The sequence below is a fragment of the Rattus norvegicus genome, chromosome 12, assembly GCF_036323735.1.
Source record: "Rattus norvegicus strain BN/NHsdMcwi chromosome 12, GRCr8, whole genome shotgun sequence".
NCBI classification, from domain to species: domain Eukaryota; kingdom Metazoa; phylum Chordata; class Mammalia; order Rodentia; family Muridae; genus Rattus; species Rattus norvegicus.
The window spans coordinates 16,921,532-16,937,198 of record NC_086030.1 but is presented as its reverse complement, the minus strand read 5'-3'; the positions used below and the strand labels follow the sequence as shown (position 1 = coordinate 16,937,198).

The following is a 15,667-nucleotide window of genomic DNA, read 5'->3' as shown; positions in this document are numbered from 1 at the left end:
CCCCTAAGGCCAAACCCTCGGGGCAGCAGTGGGGACCAGCCCTGTCTCAGCCGGGTCAGAGGTCAGTTTCACTCCAGCAACTGGCCCAGCTGGCTCAGAGGCTGACAGCCCCCTGCTAGGATGGGCCATGGGGCTGGCTCACAGAAAACAAAACTCTACCCTAGGTAAAGCAACAAAAGTCTCCACCTGATGGTGACGACACCCTAATGTACAGACTGGCGTTTGACCTTTCAAGGGAAACAGCACCAAGGAGCAAGGCAAACACCAGGGGTGATCTACCTCGAGAGCTTGTGCACTGGGGCCCGGGGAGGACTGGGAGGCTACTCTGGTCTGGGAAGCCATGTTAAGATACACACATCCTATATGTGAGGGCTGAGTGAGGCAACCAAAAACAGCCTCCTCCTGCTAAGGCCCCACACCAGGACTTGGTTAGATAAACTGGTGGTCCCACCTGTGCTGAGGGTAAAGTGTCTATGACCGGGGATCCTAGCCAGCTTGGGAGGGGAGGTGGGAATAGCTAAGGAGGGTCTGCATGGGGAGGTAGGGGGGAGAGAGGGAGAGGAGAGAGAGAGAAAGAGAGAGAGAGAGAGAAAGAGAGAGAGAGAGAGAGAGAGAGAGAGAGAGTAGGAGGAAGGGAGAGGAAGTTGGTTAAGAGGGTGCGAGGCGGGAGGTGTTCCCAGAGCAATGGATGAAGCAGGCTGGGGATGCCAGTGGGGCAGGCAGGGGCAGGCAGGCAGTGCGCACTTGCGATCAATCACATTGCGACGTCACATGGTTCTGTCTCCGCCCCAGTGGGCCACAGCGGCAAAGCAGGCTAAGTGTAGGCAGACTTTTTTTTTTTCCGGCAGCCTGGGTAATCTCACATCAGGGCTCCCTGGAGTTGGCCAATTTGGGTAGGGTGGGCAGGAGATGGGGAAGGTGGGATGGGGACTGGGAACTTCCCCTTTCTAAAAGCTCCCCCTCTGTCCTGGCTGCTCAGGTGGGCAGACTGGAAATCCTGACCATTCTTTCCAGAAGGATCCTCAGGCAAGTAGGCTTCAGCAGCAGGGAGGCAAGTTCGAGTCCCCTGCTCTGGGTTTCTGAGGACCACTATCGGATCCCAGAAAGCCAGGAGCAAGTTGGTCTCAGCAGTTTGATGCTGCAGAACATTCCAGAAGGCAGAAACCCAGAATGGGTACTTTTTTCCCCAAGAGGGAAACTGAATTATCCTGAGGTCTCCTGTGGCCCTCACAATGAGGTACTCGTCAAGACTCATGCAGTGTCTCTGACTGGACCAGCATCTGAGGACAAGGAGACCTGAGAGACCTTGCAAGACAGGGGGCGTCAAGAAATTTCTAGAATTGTCAATACCTGGACCCACAGAGCTTGCCAAGGGTAGAGGGGGAGAAAAGTCCCAACAAAGACTCAAGGGAGGAGGAGGAAAAAAAAAACTTTAATGTCAATATATGTCTTTTTTTTTTTTTTTTTTTTTTTTAAATCCTGGCTCAGGGCACGGGGTTGGGTAATTGAGTTCCCAAAACCTGATAAAAGTCAAAGTGAAGTACTGCTGCCATACCCGGTGGGGGCAGACCCCGAGGAGGGGGGATAAACAGAGAATAGAAAAGGAAAATGTTTTTTGCCTACCTACGGAGCAACGAGCCAGGCTCGGACTCAAACTCAGTAACCCGCTACGCCGTCTGCCCTACTCCCAAGCCTTCGCTTTGCGTCCAAGTGCAGCGTGAGAGCAAATGCGAGAGACCGAAACAGACACTCAAAGCATCATGGGTAGGGGTCAAGGGTTGGAGGGATGGTCAAGCTGCTGGGAGGAGAAAGCAGACATACTAGAAAAGCCACGCCAATTAAGTGTTTTAGTACCAAAGGGGGCAGGAAGGCCCTATTACCCAAATATCCCTTTCTGAGACCTCATCGGCCTGTTTTGCTTTGAATGGTAGAGGCAAGCTAGGGAGCCATGCCCTGGCCCTCGCCTCTCCAAATCCTCTGGCTGGGCTATGGTCCCTTGGGGCTTGGGGATGCCTGATTCTGTGTGGTCTATGCTAGAACAGGAGAGGCTCAAAAATATCAAGGCGGGGACCCTGACTCTAAGGGTGTGTAGGGAAGGGCAGAGGTACCCACTCCAAGTCATGGGGAGGGAACAGAGGACCGACCAGTCTCATCTACAGAAGACAAGGGTAGGGAAGCCTATAGAAGGCAGGCAGCCTCTCCTTGTGGCCCAGGCTGTGCTGGCTCTGGTATTACAGGAACAAGCCCAAAAGGTACCAGGTCCCTTTGTGCTGTCACTTGGTTATCCCAAAACCCATCTCTGCCCATTTGGACTGCTGGTGAGTGAAGAGAGGAGGTGGGAACTGAAGGAAGACTGGCCAATAAGAGCAGAGTTCTGGTCCCAGGGGGCTCAAGCAAAGTTAGATGGTACCATTCCAGTTCATTCTGACCCTCCTCCCCATGGCCTGGGGCCATGCTCAGGGGCCGGTGAAATGGTGCTACCCATCTAAGCATTTTCAAACTCTAGCTCTAAAGGGGATTTACCCTGAAGCAGTCCCTGGCTAAGGGGTGATGCCCAATTTCTTCCCTCACAGGGACATTTTCTGGTTGAAGGGCCTGGGGGCTCTTGTATTTCTAACTGTGGGTTACGATTCTGATATTGGAAAAGTGGAAGCCAGAATGTACTTTTGGGTGGTGGGCCCCTAGCTGAGTTAAGGCCAGACAGACCTCAGTTCAGCAACCCCAAGAAATAGCATTTTCGACCCTCAACATGGCAACCAAGCCAACACTTTCAAATTGAACGAGGAATAGAAAAAAACAAAACAACAACAAAAAAAAAAAAGCAGAAAAACCCAAATTGAGAAGATGGCCAACAGGCCTTGACTCTGAACTGCCCACATGCCCTTCAAAACAGAAATATGTGTCAGCAAACAGCTACTGGTAAGTTAATTGTTGTTCTTGTTGGGTTTTCTTTTCTTTTTTTTTTTTTTTTTTTAAACCGCTGGTGGAAAAGTAGCAGAAGCTTCCAGAAAAATAAAACACAGACAAGCAGCTTAAAAGGAAAAAAAAAAATAAAAAATAAAACAAAACAGAGAGATGATACAACACTGGACTGTACACCTGAAAAATGGGATGAGTGTCGAGATACCAGGGATATTTGAATAACAGAGAAGCAGTCCACCATGTCTATGGCTTCTAGAGTGGGGACGAAGAGCGGGAAGAGAGGAGGGGGGAAGGGAGGGGTGGATGGAAGGGGGGGGGGACGGCAACCTGACGTCTAGTTAAGGACATAGCAAGAGAAACGAGGCACACAGTTTAGTTAAAAATGAACTCGGTATGTTTAATAAAGCTCGGCATCAACCAAAATCGCGGTACAAACAGCGAGTCACACGCCCACACAAGAAGTCCGGTTTTGTCTTTTTTTTTCTTTCTTTTTCTTTCTTTCTTTCTTTTTTTTTTTTTTTTTTTTTTTTTTACAAAATGCTCCTTGGGCAAGCCTCCGCCAGGCTCGAGCCAAGAGAAAACCCAGGCCGGCCTGGGAGTCTGGGGAAGGTTAGGTTAGGCTTTTGGATTGGGGATGGGGATGGGGGTATATCTTGGGGGGAATTTAGAGGGGAGGAGGGTGAGGAATTCTGGGAGAATAAAAACAAGTCCATGTAAGAGCTCCGTTAAGGGCTGGCCAAATGGTGTTATCACAAGTTTAAGTAAAAATAAAAAGCAAACACAAACCAAAAATAGAGGCGGATAGGGCAGACTACGCTGCCAAAAAACCTAGACGGCTACAGCCATCCCTGCCGTGTGCACACTCTCTCGCACGCTCGCTTGCTCTCTCTCTCTCCCCCACTCATTCTCGCTATAAAAACATGGAAGGTTATTTTGCGTTTGGCACTAGTAACCTTGATCAAAGGAGTCCTCCGCGGAAGAGTCGCTGAAGGAGGAGTGGGCCTCGGCCTCTCGGAGCAGCAAACAGAAGGACTGCTTCCTGCTGGTGGCCTCCTTGGGTTTCAAAGTCCGGGGGCCTGACGGGCCCCTCTTGGTCAGCTTAGGGCCTGTGGCTGGCTTGCTGTTCTTGGCCACCATGCCAAGGAGGGATGAGGTCAGTTTGGAGCTGGAGGGGCCCTGGGCTGACCACGAGTTCTTCAGGAGGTCCTCATCTTCGTCTGAGTCCGTATCTGCAGTCAAAGTAGGTTTGTTTTGTTTATTTGTGTGTGTGTAAGTGGGGTCTCGTATGTGTGTGGGGGGTGGGGTGGGGGGGTGTCGTCACGTGCACATGTGTGTATGTGAATGACTTCGGAAACCAGAGGTCAGTCAACCCTGATCTTGGATCCTCAAGTGCCCACCATCTTTTTAAAAAATGTTGCTGTATTTTAATTTCTTCTGTGTGCATGTGTCTATGTCTGGGGACATGAGTGTGCCAGGGAACTCGGGAGAGAGTCAGAGGACAACTTGTGTAAGTCAGTTCTCTTTTTCCATTCTATGGGTCATGGGGGGGGTGGGGGTGTTGCACTCAGACTTATCAGAAGCATGCACCTTCTCACCTGTCTTTTATGTAGGTGCAGGGGCTGGGGATTGAACCTGGGTCCTCATGCTTACACAGCAAGCGCTATACTCACTGAGCCATCCTCCCAGCCCTTCCAAGTATGTTCTGATACAGGTAAGTTGTGGGGCCCAAGGAGGAGGGTGCTGGTGTCTTTTTTTTTTTTTTTCCTGTCAGTGGCCCGGGCTACAGATGTAGAACCCAGTGCCAACTGCCCACAGGCCTGGGCATGGGTGGCACCCCAGCTCTCCTCTGACCTGGCATGCACAGCTAGGATTGCCTGCTGAGAGGCCCTTTCCGCTGCTGCCACCCCCTGTCTTGGGTACATCCACTTCTTCAGTCACAGGGTGGGGGACAGGGGGAAGTGACATCTGAGTAACAGTCAGAGAAAGGACCCTACCATATCTCCTGGCCAAAAGCATGTGGTTCCCTCCACCTACAGATGTCATACAGCCCAGTGGCGGTTTTAAGAGGACACGACTGACAAGGACCAATCCTATGCATCTCTTCCCGCTCCTTCCTCAACTTCACAGCAACACTAGACTGACGTGGGCTGCAGGTGAGGGCACCCACTAATGAGATTAGCTCTCGGCCAGCCCCGCCCCCCCCAGCCCCTCTTTTCCATCAGACAACTGGCTGACCAGTTTACTGCCTATGCTGTTCCCTAAGTCTCTGGTATAAACACACAGTTGTGTTGCCAGGGTTGAGAAAAGAGTCCAATAGACGGAAGCTCTTTGGTCCCTTCCAACTTCAACCCAAATATCCACCATCTTGACCTTCTGCTGGGCTGTTGAGCAAGACTGGAAGGGGCCCCAAAGACAAGACAGACATCCTTGATCTGCTAAAAACCTACACAGAACAAGACAGCGTGAAGACACACAGCACGAGCCTGACAGTGCCTAACATCTCCAAGAGAAGCATGCAGAGGCACGGGTGTCCCCTACGCCATTGTACCGATAAGCTCCACTTTCCATCACAACCAGGACCCCAACTTCAGGGGAGCCCACCAAACCACAGTCCTTTACCAGAAAATCTCCCATGATCATACACACACTGTGTGTGTGTGTGTGTGTGTGTGTGCAGGCTCACTTACATGTATCACAACACACACGAGATGGTACTTGGCTCTCTCCTTCTGAATAGTGCACTCAGGTTTGCAAGCTTACGATGTAAGCACTAGCCACTGCCCCATCCTTCCTTCTCATGTGTCCTAACTTGTTCTTCCATGGCCAGAGAAGCCTACAAGTGACATTCTGCCAACCTGGCCTTCCATACATCAGATAGGACATGACATTTATGTCTTCCGACCCCAACTGGAAAAGCAAGAGTCCACCCCTCCCTTCCACGTTCTGCCACAAGCCCTTCAAGGTCCTTCTTTCCCTGTGCCCCTTCAGGACGGGAGACTAAGTGACCTCACCATTCGGATGTGAGGGGCTCTGCTGCTAATACGATCTAACGTGTTCCTGGTGCGTGAGGGCTGGCTGAACCTCATACCCATTAGAGCATTGTTGGTCCTGGAGACCTCCAGGTCAAAGAGAACCAAAAATGTACACGATTCACACACCACAGCAAATTAACCCTATGGCCAGCACAGTTCACCTCCATGAGCGTGAGCTACTCACACCCGGGGAAGCCTAAGACAATGCCTGAACTGCAAAGCTCATAAAACTGAGTTTAAACTGTGTGCCAGGTGAGTTCCTTTAATCCCAGCACTCAGGAGGCGCAGGCAGAGAGCTCTGTGAGTTCAAGGCCAGCCTTAGCTGTACAGTGAATTCTAAGTCCACCATGGCTACGCCATGAGACCCCTCTTGAGAGAGAGAGGGAGAGAAGAAAGGAAGGGGGAGGGAGAGAAGAGAAGAGGAGGGGGAGGGAAGGAACAGGAAACACTGAGCTGAATTCCTGGCCCAGCAGTTACAAGCATTTGTTTTTCTAGATGACCCAGGTTCTGTTCCCAGCCCCTCGTGGTGACTCACGGTCGTCTATAACTCCGGCTCTAGAGAATTCAACATCCTATATTGACCTTCGGGTACATCCATATGTACCCATGTATACACACATGCACAGAAATCATTTTTCAAAAAGCAACACTGAGGGAGCTTGGGCTCAGTGGCGCTTGCCCGCTACTCCAGCGCTCAGGCGAGTGGATTGGAAACTCAAGTTTAGACCAGTAAAGACTACACAAAGAGACTTTACCGAGACGGAAAGGGGGAGGAGACAGAAGATGGAAAAACACTCCTATCTGGCAATTTCTACGTCTGGCTCTATTTAGATCAATTTCCCAGCACAGCCAGCAAAAAACGGAGAAGAGACACACCTTATCTTCTTTTTCAATGGACATTCAAACTCATGTGCACATACATCTGCCAGAAACCAGGGTCTAGCCAAGCCTAAAATGCAGTGAATCTGACAGAATATGAGCAAACCCTGAGGACACCGACTGGATAAGAGAAGCCCCTCCCGTTTTCCCAAGCAGCATCAGGTGTGCGTGCAGGCAGAATGCATGTGTACCTATTTCTGTCAGGCAGAGGGCCGAGGCCCATACAAGAGGCCAAGGAGCACACACAAGGCCGGTCTCAACTTAAATGGAATAAAAGCTCAGTCAGTCCCTTGGTCTCAGAGGCTGCTCTATGTCCTTGGCTCCCTACTCACACATGGCTCTTGTAGTAGACAAGGCCGCAGCAGGAACACTCTGGCCATGGCAGCCATCTGTAATGGGCAAGTGGATTAAACTGGACCTGGTCCATTTTCAATTTGTCTCTTCCTACTTAGGAATATACTTTCTCCTCCCAACCCCTCCATAACCCACTAACACTACCGCCCATCTGTGGGCGTGTGTGGGTCATGTGGGTATGTGACTGTGTAGACGTGACTGGATGTGTAGATGTGTAGACACGTGTGGATATGGGCACAAATGACCCACGTCCTACTGGCAATGGAACCCATCACCTCTAGCACACGGAAGAAGTCACTCCAGGCCTCTCTAAGCTAAGCGGCTGCAAACTCTATGGCACAAGGTCTCCACAATGAGGTGGCTTCCGGTGGGCCAGTGGAAGGCCAGCCACTAACACCTGCCTCCGCCCACCGACCGCACATGTCTGTCCAACAGTTACATCTGCTTCTCAGTGGTGAAATTCTAGCCTCAGGCACAGTGCAAAGCTGCAAGGAACCCTGAAGTCCCTCTGAGGAGGGCAAGAGAGATTAGGAGCAAACGAGATTAGCCTTCGCCATGCGATGAAGCTGAAGGCTGTACTTACTGTAAGAGTGACTGCTTACTTCCGAGGCAAATGGAGAATGGACAGACTTGGGCTGGCCTCTGGCCTTGAAGCCCCCCTCCATCTTCCTGGCTTTGGAAGCTCTTTTGTGTTTACCTTCTCTGGAGGGTTTCAGGGACAAGCCGAGTCCTTTGGCCAGCGCTTTCCTGTCCTTGCCCAGCAGGCTGTCACACTGTGTCAAGAACCTGCCACAGCCCCCACTGGTTTTCCACTTCCCCCCGGGGCTGTCGGAAAACTTGAAGGGTGACTTCAGCTTGTCTTGCTTTGTGAGGGAGAGGGCTCTGTCTAGCTTGCTTGCCAACTGCTCCTGGTCACTGGACATCTTTTTCTTCTTAATCTTTAGCTGGGGAGGTAAGGTCACAGATTATGAATATGGCTGAATAAGACAGCGAGTTTCAAGTCACAATGCTTTGGAGATCAGGCTAACTCTAGTCCCACATCTTCTAGACTTGTGGTAAACTGCTTAACTCGTCCTCCGACCTTCCATCTAAAATGGGGCTATCTGTCTCTGAGCAGCACAGGGCTCTCGTGAAGATAACCAGGGTCGGGTCCATGCATCCAGGCCAGTGAGATGGCTCAGCGGGTTGAGGGTACCTGTTGCCAAACCTGATGACCCGAGTTCGATTCCCTAGGACCTAAATTATGGAGAAAACAGACTCTGACTTCCAAGGGTACCTCACACACATGCCCACACATGCATACATGTACACACCCAAACTGCCACATACATACACCTACCCACACATATACCCATGCCCATACATATGCCCATCCACACACACTCACACACCCATACATACTCACCTCTACACACACACACACATGCCCACATTCACACCCACTCACATTCACTCACACACACATATACCCACACCCATACATGCCCATACATACACCCACCCAAATTACCCAACATATACCCACACTCAACACACCCATACATACTCACCCCCTCCCACAGATACATCCACACATGCTCCATACACACCCACATCCATATTCCCACACCCACTCACACATGCACCCACATTCACACCCACCCACACCCACTCACACATGCACCCACATTCACACCCACCCACACCCACTCACACACGCACCCACATTCACACCCACCCACACCCACTCACACACACATATAAATAAAGTGGGGAGTTAGATGACATGGAGATAAAGATCCTATAATCTTCTTGCAAAGGACCCAAGTTCAGTTCTGAACACACAGCCCCTGTGACAGCTCCGGGGACACGACACTCCCTTTGGATGCCGTGGCCATCTGCACTGACGTGCACACATGGATACATATCGTTTGCAAACAGCGGAAATAAGTCTTTTCAAAACACAAATACAATAAAACACTTAATAGAAATGCCTTGTCCGGGGTCTGAAGAAACCACTCCATAGTTATTTATATTTATTTCTGGCTGCTCTTCTAGAGAACTCGGATTCGATTCCCAGCCCCCACGAGGCAGCTCAGAACCATCTATGACTAGTTCCAGGAACTCTGACGCCCTTGTCTGGTCAACACAGGCAGTGAACGCATGTGGTGCACAGCCATACACACAGGCACACACCCGTATACATAAAATTGTAAAGTTTTTTAAAGACGCCTGGCCTAGTGATCACTTATTAAAAGCTGTTGCCATGGGAACGGTCCTGGCCAGCACCCGCCTTTCCATCCCGGTTTTCCGCAGCCCCGTGTGAGAGCGCCTACGGAACTCTGAAGAAGCGGGCTACAGATGGGTTGAAGAAGGTAGCTGGATGAACCAATGGGAGCCAAGACTGGAAGCCGCCCAGAGTGGAGCAGATCTGCTTTCCATCTCAGCCTCCCACGGCAGCTGCCGGTGGCTGCTGCTCAGTCTGAACCAGTCTGTCCAACTAAACAGGTCAGAGCTGCCAAGAAAACGCCCGGAGTGTGCCTTGGATGCTTGGACCGGGGAGAATGATTAGAGATTTCACAGATTAAATTTCTCCTTGCACGTTTATCGCCAACGGTAGTCATTTGTTGAAATGAAATGTGCAGTTTCAAAGGCATTAGCGCTCTGCCATTTCTGTGCGCTAGCTCTGTATCTTTAATCAGGCAGCAATTGCAGGAGGCGAGGGAGAGAGAGGCTGGCATGGCGTTGTTGAGATAATTAACAAAAGCGTCTCTCACCATGACCCGAGGGGAAGAGAGATCCTGGGCAATCTTTTCACTTTTCACGCCTTCACTTCACACCCTTATTTGTTTGAATTTTGTTTTTCTGAGAGAGGGTCTCATTGGGAAGCCCTGACTGAACTTGTTAGATAGACCAGGCTGGACCTGCACATATCACTAGGACCTTGTATCTGATATAGCTTAATTTTTTTTGCATATATGTATGATGCGTGCATGCGTGTGTGCGTATGTGTACATGTGCATGCATGCACGCACGCAGGGGACACACATGCACTTAATGCAGACAGAGAGGAGATTGACAGAGGGTATATTCCTCCCTCATTCTCTCTACCTTATACACTGAGGCAGGGTTTCTCATTCAAGCTAGGACAATACCCAGAGCTAGACATTCTGTCTGGTCTCAACAGCCATCCTCCTAAGATTAGGAGTTAGAGATCAACCACCATGCCCACCGGTGGTTACAATAACTCCACTTATTATACTTGCACATTAAATGGTTTACCCACCGAGCCCTCTCCACAGTCCCCAAACCAACTACCTCCCCCATCCAGCCATTTTGCGTGACATTTCCCCTCTGATGACAAAAATCAATCAAAAAACCCTCTTCCCACAAGGCTTCATGAGGTAGAACATTAGCATTCAGAAACAGGGTCTGCAAGCACATGGTCTCAGGGCTCTGCAGAAATGAGAAATTACCCCTGGAGAAGTCCCACGGAATCACAACAGCAAGGTGCTCATTAAACAATTATGCCACTAAACAGAGTCACCGCTATTCGGCTGTGCACGTGCGATCTAACCTCCCGCTTGCTGAAGCAGAAGACTGCACACAAACCAATGTGGCTTTTAGCCCTACCTACGCCTCCTGTTCCTTTGCCAGGTCCTTGATCTCCCTTGGGCCTTCCTTTTCTCCTGGCAGTGAGGAAGCTAACTCTGACCGTTTCTTTACAGAAGTAGGGATCAAGAGACCCCCATGGAGAAAGTTGTTTCTCAGGTATTACCTATACAGTCCTCCAAGTTGAGACCTTTGTCTCCAGTAAGTCTGCAAGACTGAGCTGTTTACTGACCTGACTCATAAAATCAGATGAGGATTCATGATCGTCCCAGCTCTGGTTCCTGCTTCGAGCTTTCCCCATGCTGACGAGGGCCTCTTGCTCCTCCTCAGGCCCCTTGTGTCTCTTCCTTATCCCCGCTCCCAGATCATAGTCATCTGATGTCAGCAAGGACTTGCTGCTCAGCCTGAAAGCCAAACACACCGTGGGGGTCAGCACCTCAGCCAGGCCACAGGCAAGGGGGGAGGGGCTCTGCACCCGTGTGGCCCTGAAGGGTTGGGCTCTCCATGGAGAAAGAAGAAACAGTGGTGGACACCAGAATAATCAGTGTGGGGAGACAGATTAATGCTAGCGAGAGAAGGGGAAAAGAAAAAAATCTTCACCTCAACATCCTCCACCAGAGTCTCTCTGATGTGGTCACACACACACACACACACACACACACACACACTTGAACAAGTAAGACATATCTTTACCAAAATCGCACCAAGAGCAAAGGTCAGAAAGTCCTAAGGAAATCTACCAGGCAGGAGAGATTATTACACTGAGAGCCGTAGGACCAGGGGTGGGGGTGAGATGGGTGGGGGTGGCTACCCTGGGTCCCTCTTTCTGGAGAACAGGGACACATATACAAGTTTGTCTCAATTTGTGAATCTGCCTCTTGATTCCAAAATGTTGGGGTGACAGGTCTGGGCCACCCCATCTTGTGCATGGAGGTAGAACCCAGGGCTTTGTGCACGCTAGGCAATTACTATCCCCAGAGCATTCTTGGGTTATTTGTTTTTTAGGGTTTTAGTTTTTTTTTTTTTTTTTTTTTTTTTTCTTTTTTCTTTTTTTCGGAGCTGGGGACCGAACCCAGGGCCTTGCGCTTGCTAGGCAAGCGCTCTACCACTGAGCTAAATCCCCAACCCCAGTTTTTTTGTTTTTTGTTTTTTTTTTTTTAATACAAGAGGAAACTGAGATCAGAGGCTCAGAAAAGCTAACACTGGGCCTAAGGTCACAAGGAGGGGTGGAGCCAGGACTCTAGCTGTAAGTTTAGTGGAATGGTAACACTTGAGGTTACTGGGCCTGCATTGATGGTGGCCCCGGTTGTTTTATCTATTTCCCATCATCTCTCGTTCACCGTCTCCTGTAGCTGGTGACATATGTGTTCACCTCTTGTTCTTCTGCCAGTCAGGAGCACCAAGGTTAACTACAAGATGGGGCCATTTTCTCAGGACAAGACCATGACCATTCTATTGCCTTGCCTATGGTCACTCCAAGACAACTTTTTGTTTCCAAGCGCGGGAAACAAGCACCCCATGTATCAACCCCTTTCCTCATCAGGGCTGCTTGCGGGTATGCAGGGAGGCTGAGCCCATCTGGACAGACGCCTTGCCCTAGAGAGAAAGAGCCCTCATCCCAGTCAGCAATCAAGACAACCTCAGAAGGACCCCTCTGAAATGGCTGCAGCACAGCCCTGGTCTCCTGTGGGATCCCGCCTGCCCTAGAAGGATGGAGTTGAATTGGTACTTCCGGTAGGGAGGAGCCACAGAAAGAAGCAGGAGTCTGACCCCAATGGTGAGGAAGTGGGTAGGGCAGAAGGCGGGACCAAGTGTTCAGGTTAGAGTTAAGCCTCTGAGGGTCTCTCCATTCTCTTCGCTCACCCTCCTGGGACTGGACAGCACTCCGGGCTCCCTGGGAGCTGCCGTTCAGGGACCAGAACGCCAGGCACTACCAGGTCCCCTGGCGCCCGGCGTGGGGCGCCGTCGAGGGGGGCCCTGCTCCTCCCCTCCGAGCTGGGTACCAGTCAGTTCCCGACCCACCGAGGGGCCAGCCTTACTTTCCGCTACCGCTGTGGCTCTTCCCTCTCTTGCAGGGGGGCGACAGGGCGCTCGGGGTGTGGGTCCGTTTCCTCGGCCTGCCAGGGCCTCTGCGTGTCAGGCTTCTATGGGCATCCTCGTGCCTGTCCCTTAAAAAGAATTCACAGGCTCGGCTAGGAACCTGGGGTGGGCGGGAAGCGGAGTGGGGCACTTGGGTCCACGCACACACCTAACCACTACCAAAGTCAACCTACCGACCAGCTATCCAGGATGGGGCGAAAACTGGGGAGAGACTCACCCCGAGTCCCGGCGTCTCTGGAGCTTGACCAGTTCCCGCTGTTTCTCTTTGTACCGTCGCTGGACCTCTGCCAGTCTCATCCGGAAGTCCAGCTCCAGCGCATCCATGTCCTCCAAGGAAGACTTCATAGCAAACATCTACAGGGGGTAACAGGAGAGAGACAAATAAGGAGGCTGATGTCTGGCCCCTTGCTGTCCCCATTGCTGTCCCCTATTTTCGTTGGTTTGTTTTAGAGACAATGTCTCATGTAGCCCAGGCTGGCCTCAAACTCAGTGTGCACCCACACTTCCTAAAAGTAGACACTGCCCAGGCAGGTGGTTCCAACGCTTAAGATGACAAGTGTGTTATTTACACACACAGGCCCCCACAGTCTGCTTCGAGCTACTGAGACCACGCAGGCAGCAAAGAGTAGCCCCAGGCCTCATTGCCAGTGTGCTTTCATGCTAATTCATCACACTGTCCCCAAGGGACATCCCTGACCCAGTATGAGGGATGGTACAGTATGCCAAGAAAGGGGAGATGACCCACTGTGGGCCACATAGCCAAAAGGTGAAGGTGGCTGAATGGCTGGATCCCACCCACCGGCCTGCACACTGCCAGGCTTCTGCCCCTCAGGCCTCCAGGAGGAAGGGAGGACAAGGGCTCACCCGCTCCTCTTTCTTCTGCATCCAGCTGTACTTCTTGTTAGAGTTCAGTTCTCGTGGAAGCCTCAGGTTCTTGAGGGAGTCTGACAAGGGGCTCTCCAGCACCTCCTTCAGCATGTGGCTGCTGGCCGCCAGCAGGCTTTCCAGGGAGGGTCTCACCACCAGGTTTGGCTCTGGACCTGGGGAAGGGAGAGAACCCAGTGAGTCAGTGCTGGGACCTGGACCACGGGCAAGATGGCTGCACCCACTCAGCCAGCCATCAAGAGGCCAGACCAAACGCCCAGATACTACAGTTTAGCCTGGCTCTGGGCCACACAGCATTGGGATCTACTACACTGTGTGTGAAAGGCCAGGAACGTCTTGGAGTAACCAAACACTGGCAGAGGTTCCTTCCCAGGACAATGGCTATCCCCACGTGTCTACTTGATTTCTCCTTAGTGAATATATTGTGTCCCACATCAGGAAACAGGTCCAGGGAACTGGGTGTGGTTCATACCTGTCACCCCAGCATCCAGAAGAGTTAGGCAGGAGGACCAGGTTCAGGCTACATAGAGACCCTCTCTCCAAACAAATCCTGGGGGGCAGGGGTTGGGGGAGAGCTTAAATGGATGAAGACAGCTCAGTAGGTAAGGGAGTGCACTGCTCTTCAGAGGATCTGGGTTTAATTCCTATCCCTCAGTCAGGCATCTTCCAGCCAACTGTAACTCCAGCTCCTGAGGGATCCAACCCTGTGTGTGTGTGTGTGTGTGGGGGGGGGGGGGAGTATATTGAGCCTGGTCTATAAAGAGAGTTCCAGAACAGCCAGGGCTACACAGAGAAACCCTGAGAGGAGGAGAGGAGGGAGGAAGAAGAGAAGGAAGAAGGAAAAGAGAGAGAAATAAAAAGTACGAACTCGACTAGAAAAGTAGCTGGATGAGGAAAAGGCTTACTGTGCTCAAATGCCCAGTACACGGGTAAAGCCCGGCACAGTAACACATAATCAGGCAGAGGAAATTTTCTAGAACCCCTGAGAACCAGCTACCTGGCATAGCCTGTGGCAAAAAGGGTGCCATAGGAAAACAGACCCCAGATGTTGTTTTCAGACCTTCACACACGTGCTGTGGCATATGCACATAACACGAACACGCATGTGCATGCACACGCACACCCACAAAAACAAAGCACAAAATCAAGGAAAAAGGTGTAATGCCCCAACACTTGGTCTCCTCTGGGGGAGGATATGATGCAGTGTGTGCTGTAGTTCAGGAATGTTCTCTCATGTTCCAAGATTCCTATCACACTCAGCCTCCCGTATAAATATTAAAATACAGTGTAAGGCTGGGGATGCTGGCCCAGTCGATAATGTGCTTGCTAGCAAGCACCAAGCCAGAGGCTCAGTCCCTGGCACCATATAAAAAGGCATACTGGTCCTCGATAGTAATCCCAGTACCCAGAAGGCAGGGGGATCAGGAGTTCAAGGTCATCCTTTGTTACATAAGGAATTTGGGGCTGTCTGACCTCCATGACATCATGTCTGGCTTCTGCTCCGGCTGCCTCAAACTCAAGAGCCTCTTGCCTCAGCCTCCCAAGTGCTAGAATCAGAGGCTTGTACCACCGAGCCCGACTACTTTACATTTTACTTTTATTTTACTTGCCGCCTGTGTGTGTTCGCATGCACGTGTGAACATGTGTATGTGCAAGCGTGTGTGCACGCGAGTGTGCCCGTGTACGCGTATGGAAGAAAAACAGAAAGAAAAACGTGCTAGACACACAACAGTGTGCACTCGGGGGTCAAAGGTCGGGGGTCAAAGGTCGGGGGTCAAAGGACAACTTTCAGGAATTGGTTCTCTACTTCCATCCTGAGTTATGGAGAATCGAACGTAGATCTTTAGGCTTGCAGCAGGCACCTCGCTCACTGAGCCGTCTCGGAGATGCTGTCTCCAAACTGA

General features: G+C 51.1%; 1 protein-coding gene across 11 annotated transcripts in view; it reads right to left on the bottom strand.

Annotated features, from left to right (window-relative positions):
• The window catches only part of Tnrc18 (trinucleotide repeat containing 18), a 96,295-nt gene that overhangs the window by 28,026 nt on the left and 52,602 nt on the right, over nt 1–15,667 (bottom strand). For 5 of the 11 annotated variants that reach the window (XM_039089375.2, XM_039089371.2, XM_039089372.2 and 2 more), the window contains 6 exons: nt 13,743–13,918; nt 13,096–13,232; nt 12,818–12,946; nt 11,011–11,182; nt 7,771–8,131; nt 3,876–4,151 (listed from right to left, as the gene is read on the bottom strand). In XM_039089375.2, coding sequence (XP_038945303.1) covers nt 3,876–4,151; nt 7,771–8,131; nt 11,011–11,182; nt 12,818–12,946; nt 13,096–13,232; nt 13,743–13,918 — 1,251 coding nt within the window. Of the gene's footprint in view, nt 1–3,293; nt 4,152–7,770; nt 8,132–11,010; nt 11,183–12,817; nt 12,947–13,095; nt 13,233–13,742; nt 13,919–15,667 lie in introns of those variants that run through there. The other 6 variants (XM_039089374.2, XM_063271266.1, XM_039089373.2 and 3 more) reach the window with 5 other exon arrangements.